At 35.6% G+C, this 11,758-nt stretch overlaps 1 protein-coding gene across 1 annotated transcript; it reads left to right on the top strand.

The window, feature by feature from the left end:
- The first annotated feature begins 491 nt into the window (after window positions 1-491).
- RBP2 (retinol binding protein 2) lies at window positions 492-11,476 on the top strand. Its single transcript, XM_009813498.2, has 4 exons — window positions 492-564; window positions 6,383-6,561; window positions 9,687-9,788; window positions 11,423-11,476. Exons 1-4 carry the CDS (start codon window positions 492-494, stop codon window positions 11,474-11,476), a joined length of 408 nt encoding a protein of 135 aa, XP_009811800.1.
- The last annotated feature ends 282 nt before the right edge of the window (window positions 11,477-11,758 follow it).

The following is an 11,758-nucleotide window of genomic DNA, read 5'->3' as shown; positions in this document are numbered from 1 at the left end:
GAAATATTCCCTTTTCTGTCCTGCTTTGCATTTGTTGCACATTCAAGACTTCCATCAATTTTAAATGGGAGTTCTGTGTGTGTCAGCTCTGTAAGACTGGTTCTTCATAGGGAAATGTGACACATAGAAAGGAACCGAAAAAGATAATTCACCTTGGAAACTTTAACTGGGTTATACAATTTGCCACTCTGTTCAATATATTTCAAAGGTATCCCATAATAGCTAGTAGTTCTTTACAAAGGTCACTGTAAAATCATATACTGTATTACTACATATTTCAGAAAGTGTTCCTTGTCTGCCAGCTGTTCAAGTGAACTTTGTTAATGAAGGTGAAGTTTTCTAGGGTTATCACACTGACCCTTAAACTGTATTATCTAGAAAACCATAAACCTTATAAAAAAGATATGAAAAGGTTTATAAAACATTCTTTTAGCAGACCCTGTTTCCAGCCTCACCTTTTCATCTGAAGTTGGTTTTAAGCTCTTGCCACCATGCCTGCTGATTACAATGGGACGTGGGAAATGGAAACCAATGAAAACTTTGAAGGCTACATGGTTGCTTTAGGTAAATGAAAAAATATTAACTATATAAAGATAAAGAGAAAATGTTTCAATAATAAGTTAAATCCTTCTAAAAATTAATGAGACTATTTCTGTAATATGCGTAGTGGCATAAGGGTTTCTGCCAATCACATTAAAAATCAAGTAATTGTAATGTGCTTATAGTTACAATGATCTAAGTATATAAGCAAGAGAAGACTTGTAGCCAAAGATATTAGTCTTTATTTAGATAAATGAAAAAAAAAGATACAGATGGGGGAAAAAAAAACACCAGGCCTTTCGATACAGAAGCTCTTTTTTATTCCTGGTATATACTTACTGTAACAGTCAAGCCACAACCTGATTGGCTCTGTTAAAGAGGAATGGGATATTCTATATCACTAAAGCAACAATAGTGTTTAGTACTTAATTAGTGCTTTTATCTAGTATAAATGATATGTACGAGTTGCATGGTAAAGGTGATAGAAGCCTTTAAAAGCATTTAAAAATAAATGGGCAGATATTTTTGACAATTTTTGTGGGAGTCATCCTTACACAGCAAGGAGACTTAGTTTACAGGAGTTCTTAAACATATGTTTCTGTGGTTAACTAAGCTTAACTTCACTTGGCTAGGAACATCATTGATGACAACAATATATGTGTACATGCAAAAAGAGATGTTCTGCTCTTCAGGCAGCTTTCGTTTACTACTTTGTTAGCCTCTTTATTATTAGAGGCCTAATAGCTACAGTTTGTGTATCCATTGTATAGGATATTAAGAATATTATTTGTAGATGCTAGAATACCAAAACACTGTTAACTGAATGCAAGCAATATCCTTGTCAGTTCATATCAAGATCAAGTTTATGTTGTTTGTAGATTTATTTTTCGCCACACTGGCAGACTCAGGTTTTGTAATGAATGGAGATAATTTTATGAGAGTAATGTCTTCTTTTGCTGCGCCTATTATTTTCAATATAAATTGCCTTTCAAGCATTTTTGTTCTTGTAAAGGCATAAACTTTTTGCTCCAGGTAGGCATAAACTTTTTGCTCCAGGTCATTATGATGATGCAAGTAACGTACAGAAAATCTTTCCTCTACTTAGGTTAGCAGAGATGTAGATCTTTAATTTGCTGAAAAGAAGAAATAATAGAAGACACCAACATTTCTCAAGAATTTCTTCTGTACGCTCTTTATTGGTATTGAAAGAACAGTTATCACCTTTCCGCCACTGCAGTAATATAGCTACATGCCTAAAAATGCAAAAAATATGGGAGTCAGGTTGCTACATGCATGAGAAGTGTAATCTTTAAAATCGGGAATCTTCTCCCAGCTCTACTCCATCACAGATGAAGGGCATACAGGACTGTTGTTTCCTTACCACACATGATGTCTATAAAACTCATACAAGAAAAGTAGTCATTAGAGTTGGCTAATATAACCTAGATTGGAGGAGTCTGTCTGGCTCCGAATCATAAATTAGCATGCGGCAAAAATCAAACCTGTATTTTATTTTTATGCTTACAATTGATAGCCCTCAGGGGCCCAACTGGGTCTATGCACTTCTCATTCCTAGATGTCTCATTGTTTTCTATCTAGTGGTCATTGATTTCTATCTTCTGTTCAGCATTTCCCTTCTTATTTCTCTGCCTTTCTGCAGTAGCTGACACCACTGTAAGAGTGATGCTGATAAACAAGAGCTTTTTCAGATCAAAGTACCTTGCACTTTTCATCAGAAGTCGAGATCAGACTTGTGGCTTCTTGTGTTTTGTTCAAAAGGTGTTGAGTCAAGTTAATGGAGATCCAAAGAACATGGTTGCTCAGATTCCAAATTACTTACTTGTAATGATGTAGGTTATAAAAACAATTCAGTTTGTATTAATGAGTACACTGTATAGCCATCTTCCACAAGCTAAGAAAATGCATTTGTTAGGAAGAAGAGTCTAACACATGGAAGGTAATCAGGTAATTAAATCTAACCATTTTCAGGTAATTCTCAATGTCTACACTAGTGACTAGCTTAGGGATAACTACCACAAAATCTTTAACTAAGATGAAAAATTTAACTTTAACTGATTTTCTACTAGTTTTACTCTCATCAAAGAATCTTAACCCTAATTTATTTATGTCTTCAGATGGAAAGAGAATAAATACACATAAACACATAAAAATAAACTCATTATTATTCAATAGCAATTGAAAATAGTTATAATTTCCTCAAAGCTTCAACTCTTTAAGCAAGAAAAGCAAGTGTCACTATTCATAGCTTTTAGCCTTTGCATTTATGGAGAAAAGTTCAATAACTAGAGGAGTCTGTAAATACTATGCACACACCTGCAAGGTACAAAAAAAATAATTTTTTAAAAAATAAGAATGGTTAAGCCAATATCATGAATTTCAGGAGAAAGATACACACTAACTGAAGTGATTTGACTGCTGGGGTTTGACAGTTATGCATAAAGAATAATGACTATTTTATATGCAACTGAAATGTGATTTCAGCATTAAATATGCCAATTGCAAGTCAGCCATGGGGCCTGTTGGTCTGGATGATGCTTAAGTCAACTCCTAGTTGTCACAAATTGACTATTCCAGGCCATCTTCATCTACCTACCTCAGGCTTCTCTCACTGCCTGCCTCAGTGTCTGGTCTTACCTACAGTTCTTGCCTCTAGCCCAATACTCTCTGCTTTGGCTCTGCTTCAGTCCTGTCTCAGCAATTTGTTCCAAGACCTGACCTATTTTTGTGGGGTGTTACTCTAACCACCAGTCTCGATGGTCATTCTGCTCTAGTTCTGCCTTGCTTTGTGGTGATAAATTTCATCATATTTGATAATTCTCTTTTGATAATTGTCTTGATAAAGATCTCTTTACTTTTTAGATTTATTCCTTCCTTATTTTTTAGGATGCTAATTAAACACTTGTGGTGTGCATATTTCGTTTCCAAAAGGATTTGTAATTATGGTGATATCTTTTCATTTGGTTGTAGTGGCCATCTCATTTTTGTTCCTTTCTTCCCTTCCAGGGTATCATCAGATGAGATTCTTGTGTTGTTTATTTCAGTTGAGCTATAACATTTCACTTGTGTTTGTCTTAAAATTCAGGAAAAATGTCACGGAAAGGGATACCAGCTGCTAATAACATGAATTTCTTTGAATTTTAATTTACCCACTGTAGAATTTAAACTGTGATTTTCACTCAAATTCAATAAGAATTTAGTGTCTAAATGTCATAATACAAATATTAATTATATCAGCTTTAAACTAAACTTTAATTATGATCATCCTTATATTCTGATCCTTTTATAACAAGCACTCCATTTTCCAATTTTAGAATTCTTTTTGTATCATAAATGCTAGCATGAGCTGGTCTGCAGCCGTCCCTCATTGCATCTCAGTGGCATCCTTAGAACCTTTTCTGTCAGTGGATAAATTATGACTGTGTTATTATTAAATCAAGTGGATTTTTGATCCCTTTCTGCTCTTATATATCCCAGTGGGAATTGGGAGAAAAATGGATGGATTCAGCCTACAATGGAGTCTGGACTACAGGCATCCAATACAGGGAAGCCTGCTTAAAAAAAGATAGTAATGGTTCACAAGAATGAAAGAATTTGACCCACTCAGTAGCCTGAAACAAAGCAAGAGGAAGAATGTGTTAGAATAAGGAATGCAATATAGATGTATTTTTCCTGGGAAACACTTGGACTCATTGCCTACCCTGGGCAGGCTGTACTGGAGAGGTACCCACTGAACTTCCTAATAAAATTTTCAAACTACTTTCCCAATAAGAATGCCAGCAACTGGTTGGGATGAAGGAGCTATTTGCACCAGTTGTCTGGATCTAGCCCTTCATAAGTACATCATGATTTTTTGTGTATATGTGCATATATATACTATAACTTAAACTAATTAAAAACTGCCACTGAATTAGCAAAAAAAACCATCACCAAAAACAATGCAAAGATGCGTATGGCTATAGGTGATTCTCAGAATGGAAAGAAATTACATGGAAAGGGTGAAAAGATATTCAAAGATGCTCTGTTTCTCACAATTCTACATGTGGTTGATATTTTAAGTATTAAAGTGCTCAGGTCCAAAGCACACTGAGGTTTTGTTTTTTTAAAATTCATCCATCCTTTTAATTAATGCATACGCAGTTCTATACTTTAATTAAAGAATAGCTTTGCCCTTTAAGCCAGAAACTTTGATTTTATAATAAACATGTTACAAAGTATTTTAATCTACTATAATAGAACAATATATCATTTTTATTGCTTGTATTGTTCAAAATTCAGTTATGAAAACCATGCTTTAATAAAACCTCCCCTGATTTTTCTCCAGGAGCTACAAGACTAATATATTAGTTAGAAATAGCATTTCTTTAGAAGTCTAGACTTTTTTTTTCCTCAGAGAGAACTAAATTTTATGTTACCTGGTTATAAATCAGACCCAGATATACCTTTAATGCACCACAGCAGATAAAATATACCCAAGAAGCCTTGAATATAAATACTGAACAAGAACATGATTCCCCATGTTAAAAAGTCACAACTTTTTTCAAGCCAATCCTCTTACTCAACTTGATTATTACTTCTCAAGTAGTATAATGAATCTACCAAAAGAAAAAGGGCTCCATTAGTATGTGGCACTGCTGAGCTGACAATGATTAACTTGCATGCAAAACCACTAAAGGATGGCTAACAAACCAAAACCATTTTTCAATCTCTTGCAGAAGCATGTGAGATTATTTCATTTGCATATAGCACCATAATAAGATTCACTGCCAGCTGGTCAGAAATATTTATTGCAGATGGTAATGCAGTTGGCTTTAGGTGGATTGTCTGGGGCAAACTGTCATCTTGGTAATATATATTCTCCTTTTGGTAACTTTCAGTGCATTGAGTTGCAAGCAGTTGTTTACATTATAATGTTAGTTTTCATGATGAAAAAAATAAGGATGTTAAGGAGATCAGTACTGCATAAAATGTTGACAGAATATTAAACAGGAACTGCCAAATGCTGCAGTTTGATACTTTTTTGACCTTTGACTTTGAATTTGTCTCCCTTTAAAATCTAATCTACAATTTATTTCCGTATCTGCTGCCTAACGATAATGGATAAGCCAGGCTTTTATTTGATTGTTTCTTTTTTATTCATTAGTATAATTTTCATTATTTTTAAATTAATTCATTAACCTCTTGTATACTTGCACAGACTATAGGTTCATCATAAAAGCAACATGCCAAAATCCCCTTGCTTACATACTCATTCTAACATGCATATTTTCTGAAAAGGAGTATTATTCTGAGATCCTTCTTTTGGGGGTGGCCTACGTTTGTAACCCTGCAGGACACATACCAGTACCCTCATATGCCTAAGAGCTATATGATTTACACTGCATGCTTAGAAAAGGGAATGGCTCCCAGGCATAAGATGGTAATAGCACTCTTGGCATCCCACAGCTTCATGTGTGAGTGAGGCCAAAAAGCCAATGTCAGTCTTAATAGCCCCTGTTGTTTCACATTTTCCAAAAAAACTGGAGAGCTGGGTGATTTAACATGCCAGCATCTATTCACTACTGGTTGTATGTTGTAGCTCTGCCCACAGTATTCCCACAGATATCGTGTTAGTAAATAAATTTATAATCAGTGGAAGGTCCTCAAATTGAAAGTCTACTTGCAAGCACAAGATTATTTTTATTTGAAATTATCTTTTTCTCCACATATGTTCCACATGAAATGGTTTTTTTATTATGTGTAAATATAAGTGCTGTGGTTTTTTATTTTTGGTTACAAATACTGGAATTTTCATTGTGATACTTTCTTTTCTGTTTTTTGGCAGATATTGATTTTGCAACTCGTAAGATTGCAAAACATTTGAAACAAACAAAGGAGATTATTCAAGATGGAAATAATTTTAAAACAAAAACACTCAGTACCTTTAGAAACTATGAACTGAATTACACTGTAGGAGTGGAGTTTGAAGAACATACCAAAGGACTGGATAACCGAGTGGTAAAGGTAAAAATTTGGTACCTGATATCTGTTTACACTACAGTCAGCACCAGGAATGAGCAGTTCCAAAAATCAGCTGAATACAGGAAAAAAAAAAAAAAAAACCCAACAATATTTTACAGACATCAGAGGATTTTTATAAAGCAGAAATAATTTGCATCTTGAGACAGTTTTCTTTCCTGCTACTAGCATTTATTATAAATGCAAATCAGGATGGTTACTCAGATATGTGAGGACAATCATTAATTACATGTTTTTCTAGTAGGGGATTTTTCCAGTTTTTCTATGATACACCTTTATGTATTTAGAAAGCAGCAAAACTGTATTTTACTTATCTATCTTCCTTAATGAAACTGTAAATTCATCCCTTTGAATTTAGGACTTTCTCTGTGTCAATACAAATTTTTAGTTCTGAATGGCTAGGTTTACACTGTATTTTTAATCTGAGCCTGCTCAGCTTCAGTTGGACAGATTAACAGTTGGATACTGTTATAAATAAACTGGCACTCAGCTATTAACCTTAAGGGAGCTTTGGGAAAGGACAAGAAAAAAATGTGAGCCAAAGCTACCACTGATACGGATGGCAGGCCTTCTGGCAGTGGTAGGCAGGCAAGGAGGCCCAGCAGTGCATGCTTTAATATCTTTAGGATTATAGGAGTAACCTGAGCTCAAAATTCCCCTAGAGAACTGTGGGCATATGTTCAGACACCTTCCAGTGAGATATGGGGACAAGTAACCTTTGGATCAAGGTCCATATTGTGTGTTAGCCCATGCCCTACAACAGAGTCAACTAATGAGTCTGTTCCTGTGAGGCATTCAAACAAGACTGTATCAGGGAAGTCAGTGAAGAAAAGAATACATATAAGCACTAATTAAATTCACTTACTGAATTCAGCTTTATGTTTCTGTATCAATACTGCTTCTGGTTTACTCTCTTCTCACCCCTAAAATACTTCAGTAAGATTTTCAAAGGTAGAAGGGCCAGTAGATCTTAAATTTCCATTGACTGTCCCCTTCAGAGTCTTACTAATCTTGCAACACCTGCCTGTCTTTGTCATCATTCACTGAACCTACCCGTATCAACTCTTCCGCCAGTTACCACAGTTTTATTCTTCCACTCAGCTCCCAGCTCTCTTGCTCTTCTCCAAACATATGCCATCTTTTCCATCAGTATCTTTTCAATAAACAAAGTTTCAGAACTTGTTGCCAAAATCAGAGAAGCTGAGATCAAAGCATACTGTCAACAAGACCTGTTTTGTTTTGGCCATTGCCACAGGAAATTGGCAGCATAAAGGACGTGTTTACATTTGAACTCACATTATTCTTCACTGGAGTGGCACAAATTTAACAGAAGATATTGTTTATTCACTGTGGATCGCTTTTCATTCTCAAACTAACTGTGTGCAGTGTAATTATGACTTCTTCCAAATTATTTCTCATTCACAGCACTGCAAGCCATCAAATAATAAGACCCGTTTTTTCCCAGTATCCTGAATATCCCTATTTCTAAATTTTCTTCCTATCACTTTCTCCAGTAAGCACTGGGTGGAACATATTCCTGTGACAGAGTATATGCTTTAAAACATTGCTCCCACATCTCTTTAGATCAGTTGAAGGCATTACTACGGATCTAAGGACACATTAGTTGCATCACTCCTTAAATCCATAGACTAATGCTCCTCTGGTGCTCTTCACCACTGTCAAAGCCATTGCCTTTCTGTGCAAAATCATTTCACTTGCAGACTCTCCTCTTCATCATCAATTATTTGGAAGGAAGGAAGGAAGGAAGGAAGGAAGGAAGGAAGGAAGGAAGGAAGGAAGGAAACAGCTTGTACAATTATAAACCTACCTGGTTTAATCATTTTTGCCTAATACTCTTTTCTTAAAAAATTACATTATTTGTTTCTAACAAGAGGAGAAGGAAAAAGGACGTATGTCATGCCATTATTCTCTGGACTGCTCTAAAAGAATTTTCCAGTCATTTTATTAACAAAACAATGGCTCAAACACATTGAAGTTAGATGAAGGTAATAAAACTGCTAGGCAACATTTAAACGTAAAGAGAGCATGGATAATTTAAAGAGCATGTAGCTTAAAAATTCCGTAAATAAGAAAGAAGTTAACTGAAATGGAATGAGTTTTGTCTTGTTATTAATAGAAAGCTCCCTCATAAGAGAAATAAATCATCCAGTGCTGAACCAGAAAATGAATTAAGCTCCCAATACTCTTGAAGCTTTTTAATAACTGAACTTCCACTGACTGTAACTGGTCTCTGATGAGGATTTGCCTATGATACATGGTTAAATGTCTCCCTAAAGTACAATGGTTCAAATCTAGAACAATTCAAACCAAGTTGCTTTGAATGTACTCCAGCATATCTGAGTAGAGAATTTAGCCTGTAAAGAGAACTTTTCCTTACAGATATGGTCATCCTGCTCCTGGACAAGAATCAGCACACCCAATACCCTGTTTATTAGTGACAGACTCTGGGTCACACCAAATCATTAAATGGTTGAGGATCAAAGGGACCTCTTGAGATCACCTGGTCCAAACCCTCTGCTCAAGCAGGGTCACCTAGAGTACGTTGTCCAGCTTATGGTCAAATCTCTTTAAAGGTCTTTCATGAAAGTCCATGAAAAAGTATACATAAATTTATTGTATGAGATGATATTAACATACACTTCCTCTTGTTATTTTATGCAGAGCTAGAAAAGTTGTTAGCACAGCATGAGTTGGTATAAGCCCCAGGTCTTCACTCATGAAACCTTATAATCTTTTTTTTAATGGCTTTAAACAGCAAGAAAATAAAAATACAATTTGCATACATTGCACAAGTATCTGTTAATTCACTCGGCAATTCACTAATTAGTATGACATTTTATATTCATGTATGTGAAGAAATACACAGAAATGACAACAAAGCACTGTAAAAGCTTCACATCAAAATGCTGTTGTCATCTTGAATGCATTCAGGTTTTGGTTGAATGGTTGATTTGAGGTTTTTTAGGATGAAGATGGGGAATGGTAGGAAGCAACTGTAACTGTGTCTTTTTATTGTTTGACTGAGCTTATTTTCATGTATTCATAAACTTCTTGTTAACATATCTGAGTTAATTATCTGATTCACGCAGACACTAGTGACCTGGGATGGTGACAAACTGGTATGTGTTCAGAAAGGTGAAAAGAAAAACAGGGGCTGGAAGCACTGGATTGAAGGAGACCTACTGCATCTGGTAAGGACTGCTATACAGATACATAGCACATAACTGAGACTGCAACAAAGTATGGTTTTCCATTTCAAAGGGTTTGTTACTTGTTCTAGTTAGAATGGTTGTTATTTAGACAGCTCTGATCTCTGAACTCTAAGGAAATCCCCCCTCCGCTACAACTCAGGAATGCTCAATTTCTTTCCAGCTGCTCCCAATTAAGTCATAACCCTGCAACATTTTTTTTTGCTTCAGTCCACTGCCCTCCAGCTATTAACCCTTCTTGTTACATTGCACCTCTAACATCATCTCGTTCTTACATAATCACCAGAGGAAAAAAAAACCTATGGGACAGCTTGCAAGAAAAATCCTATTTTTTGTTCTGAAAGAAGCACTACGAAATTTTAGCATACTATGCTGTAACACAGATCAGAAACCTCTGGATAGTCAAGAGGATCCTGCAAACAACCTACACTGTAATTATTTTGTGCTTAATACAATAAAAAAGTCAAAACATTCATACATCTGAGCTAGTAAGCTGGAGCCCAAAGATAAATGAGTTGAGTCCAAGAGACGCCAGAAGAGCCTGTGCAGGAAATAAGCAGTCAGTGAAGTCCAGAAAGATTTCAAAATAATAGATACATAATGATAATGATTCCAGAGTTTTTTGGTAGAGCAATCAAGAAATGGGCATGATAATGTTGGATGGTGCAATATGTGGGAGCAGAAAGATTATGGAGGAGAGCTCATTGTTCTACCTCATGATTTGCACCTAGATATCTACACCTTCACAAGCTTACCCTACACATAGTTGGTACAGCCAGCCACATTGCCACAAGTCTGTATGCTTCAAAGGTCAAAGCAATGAATTAAAAAACACTATCTGCCACCTAACTAAAATCCAACTGTCCCATATACTTTTTCAACTCTATCGTAACACATATTCGAAAAATGACCTAACAAAGGTTCTACATGCTGGCACCAGGATTCAAGCTAAGACTGGTGGAAACAGAGAGCCTAAATAGATTCTTATAACAGTCTTCAGAAACTCTATTGTGGGTTTGGCCAATTGCTGGCCAAAAAGCAACCTTCAGCTCACTTCAAAGTCTTATTTGGCACAGGAATGCTGGCTAATCAGAAGACTAACCAAACTGACTGCATTGCAATGTGCAGGTGTGCCAACCTTTAAGAGGTCAGCTGCAACACTGGGCAAAAATGGTGTATTGTTCTGCCCCCTGAAAAATGGCTGGGCACATCTGTGAAGAAAATGTCCTCATCTTTTTAAAGCACCCTCCTTTTTTTTTTTATTTCCTTATTTCATTGCTTCTCATTAATTATGAGGTAATGTGAATTATAAAGTATTACAGTATATTGTTTTTATAACAGAGCATGAAAAAGCCTTGCTTTAAAGAGCAAATTTATGCATTTTTCATGTTTATTCTTCTTAGAGCGCAATTCAAGTGTCAAAATCTCACTACTGCAACATGTGGTGTGTGCCTGCTGTTTGGTTGCATATAATACACTATTCTTTCTGTTCTTTTTTTCATAAGCATATCTTTTTAATGCAGTGGCTCAGCTGTAGTAATTTCTGGTGGGATCTGCTGTGTATGCAAAATACGACTTGTACCACTATATACTTACTAATTGTTTTAATACTGTAGGAACTGACATGTGAAGACCAGGTGTGCCATCAGATATTTAAGAAGAAAAACTAAAATTCACCAGAAAGCCACCCAGATCTTCATCACACTATTATGCTGTTATGTTTTGTCTAAAAAGAAGAACCAAGCCAGATTTGCAATAATTCTTTGAAACTGCTATGTGAATGTATTTTGTGCTTGTTTATGGAAACAAACAGGTTTTATAACATCCAACAGTTACAAACATCATAAATTCCTTTGCCTTTCAATCTGGAGTTAAATAAAATTGTCTTTCAAATAATGTTTTCCTACATCTTTGTAATAATTTCCAGAGGAATGTCCTTTAGCAACAAGGCT

This window comes from Gavia stellata, chromosome 11 (assembly GCF_030936135.1).
Source record: "Gavia stellata isolate bGavSte3 chromosome 11, bGavSte3.hap2, whole genome shotgun sequence".
In the NCBI taxonomy this organism is placed as follows: Eukaryota; Metazoa; Chordata; class Aves; order Gaviiformes; family Gaviidae; genus Gavia; species Gavia stellata.
The sequence above is the reverse complement of the archived record's forward strand: the minus strand, read 5'-3'. Positions and strand labels throughout refer to the sequence as shown.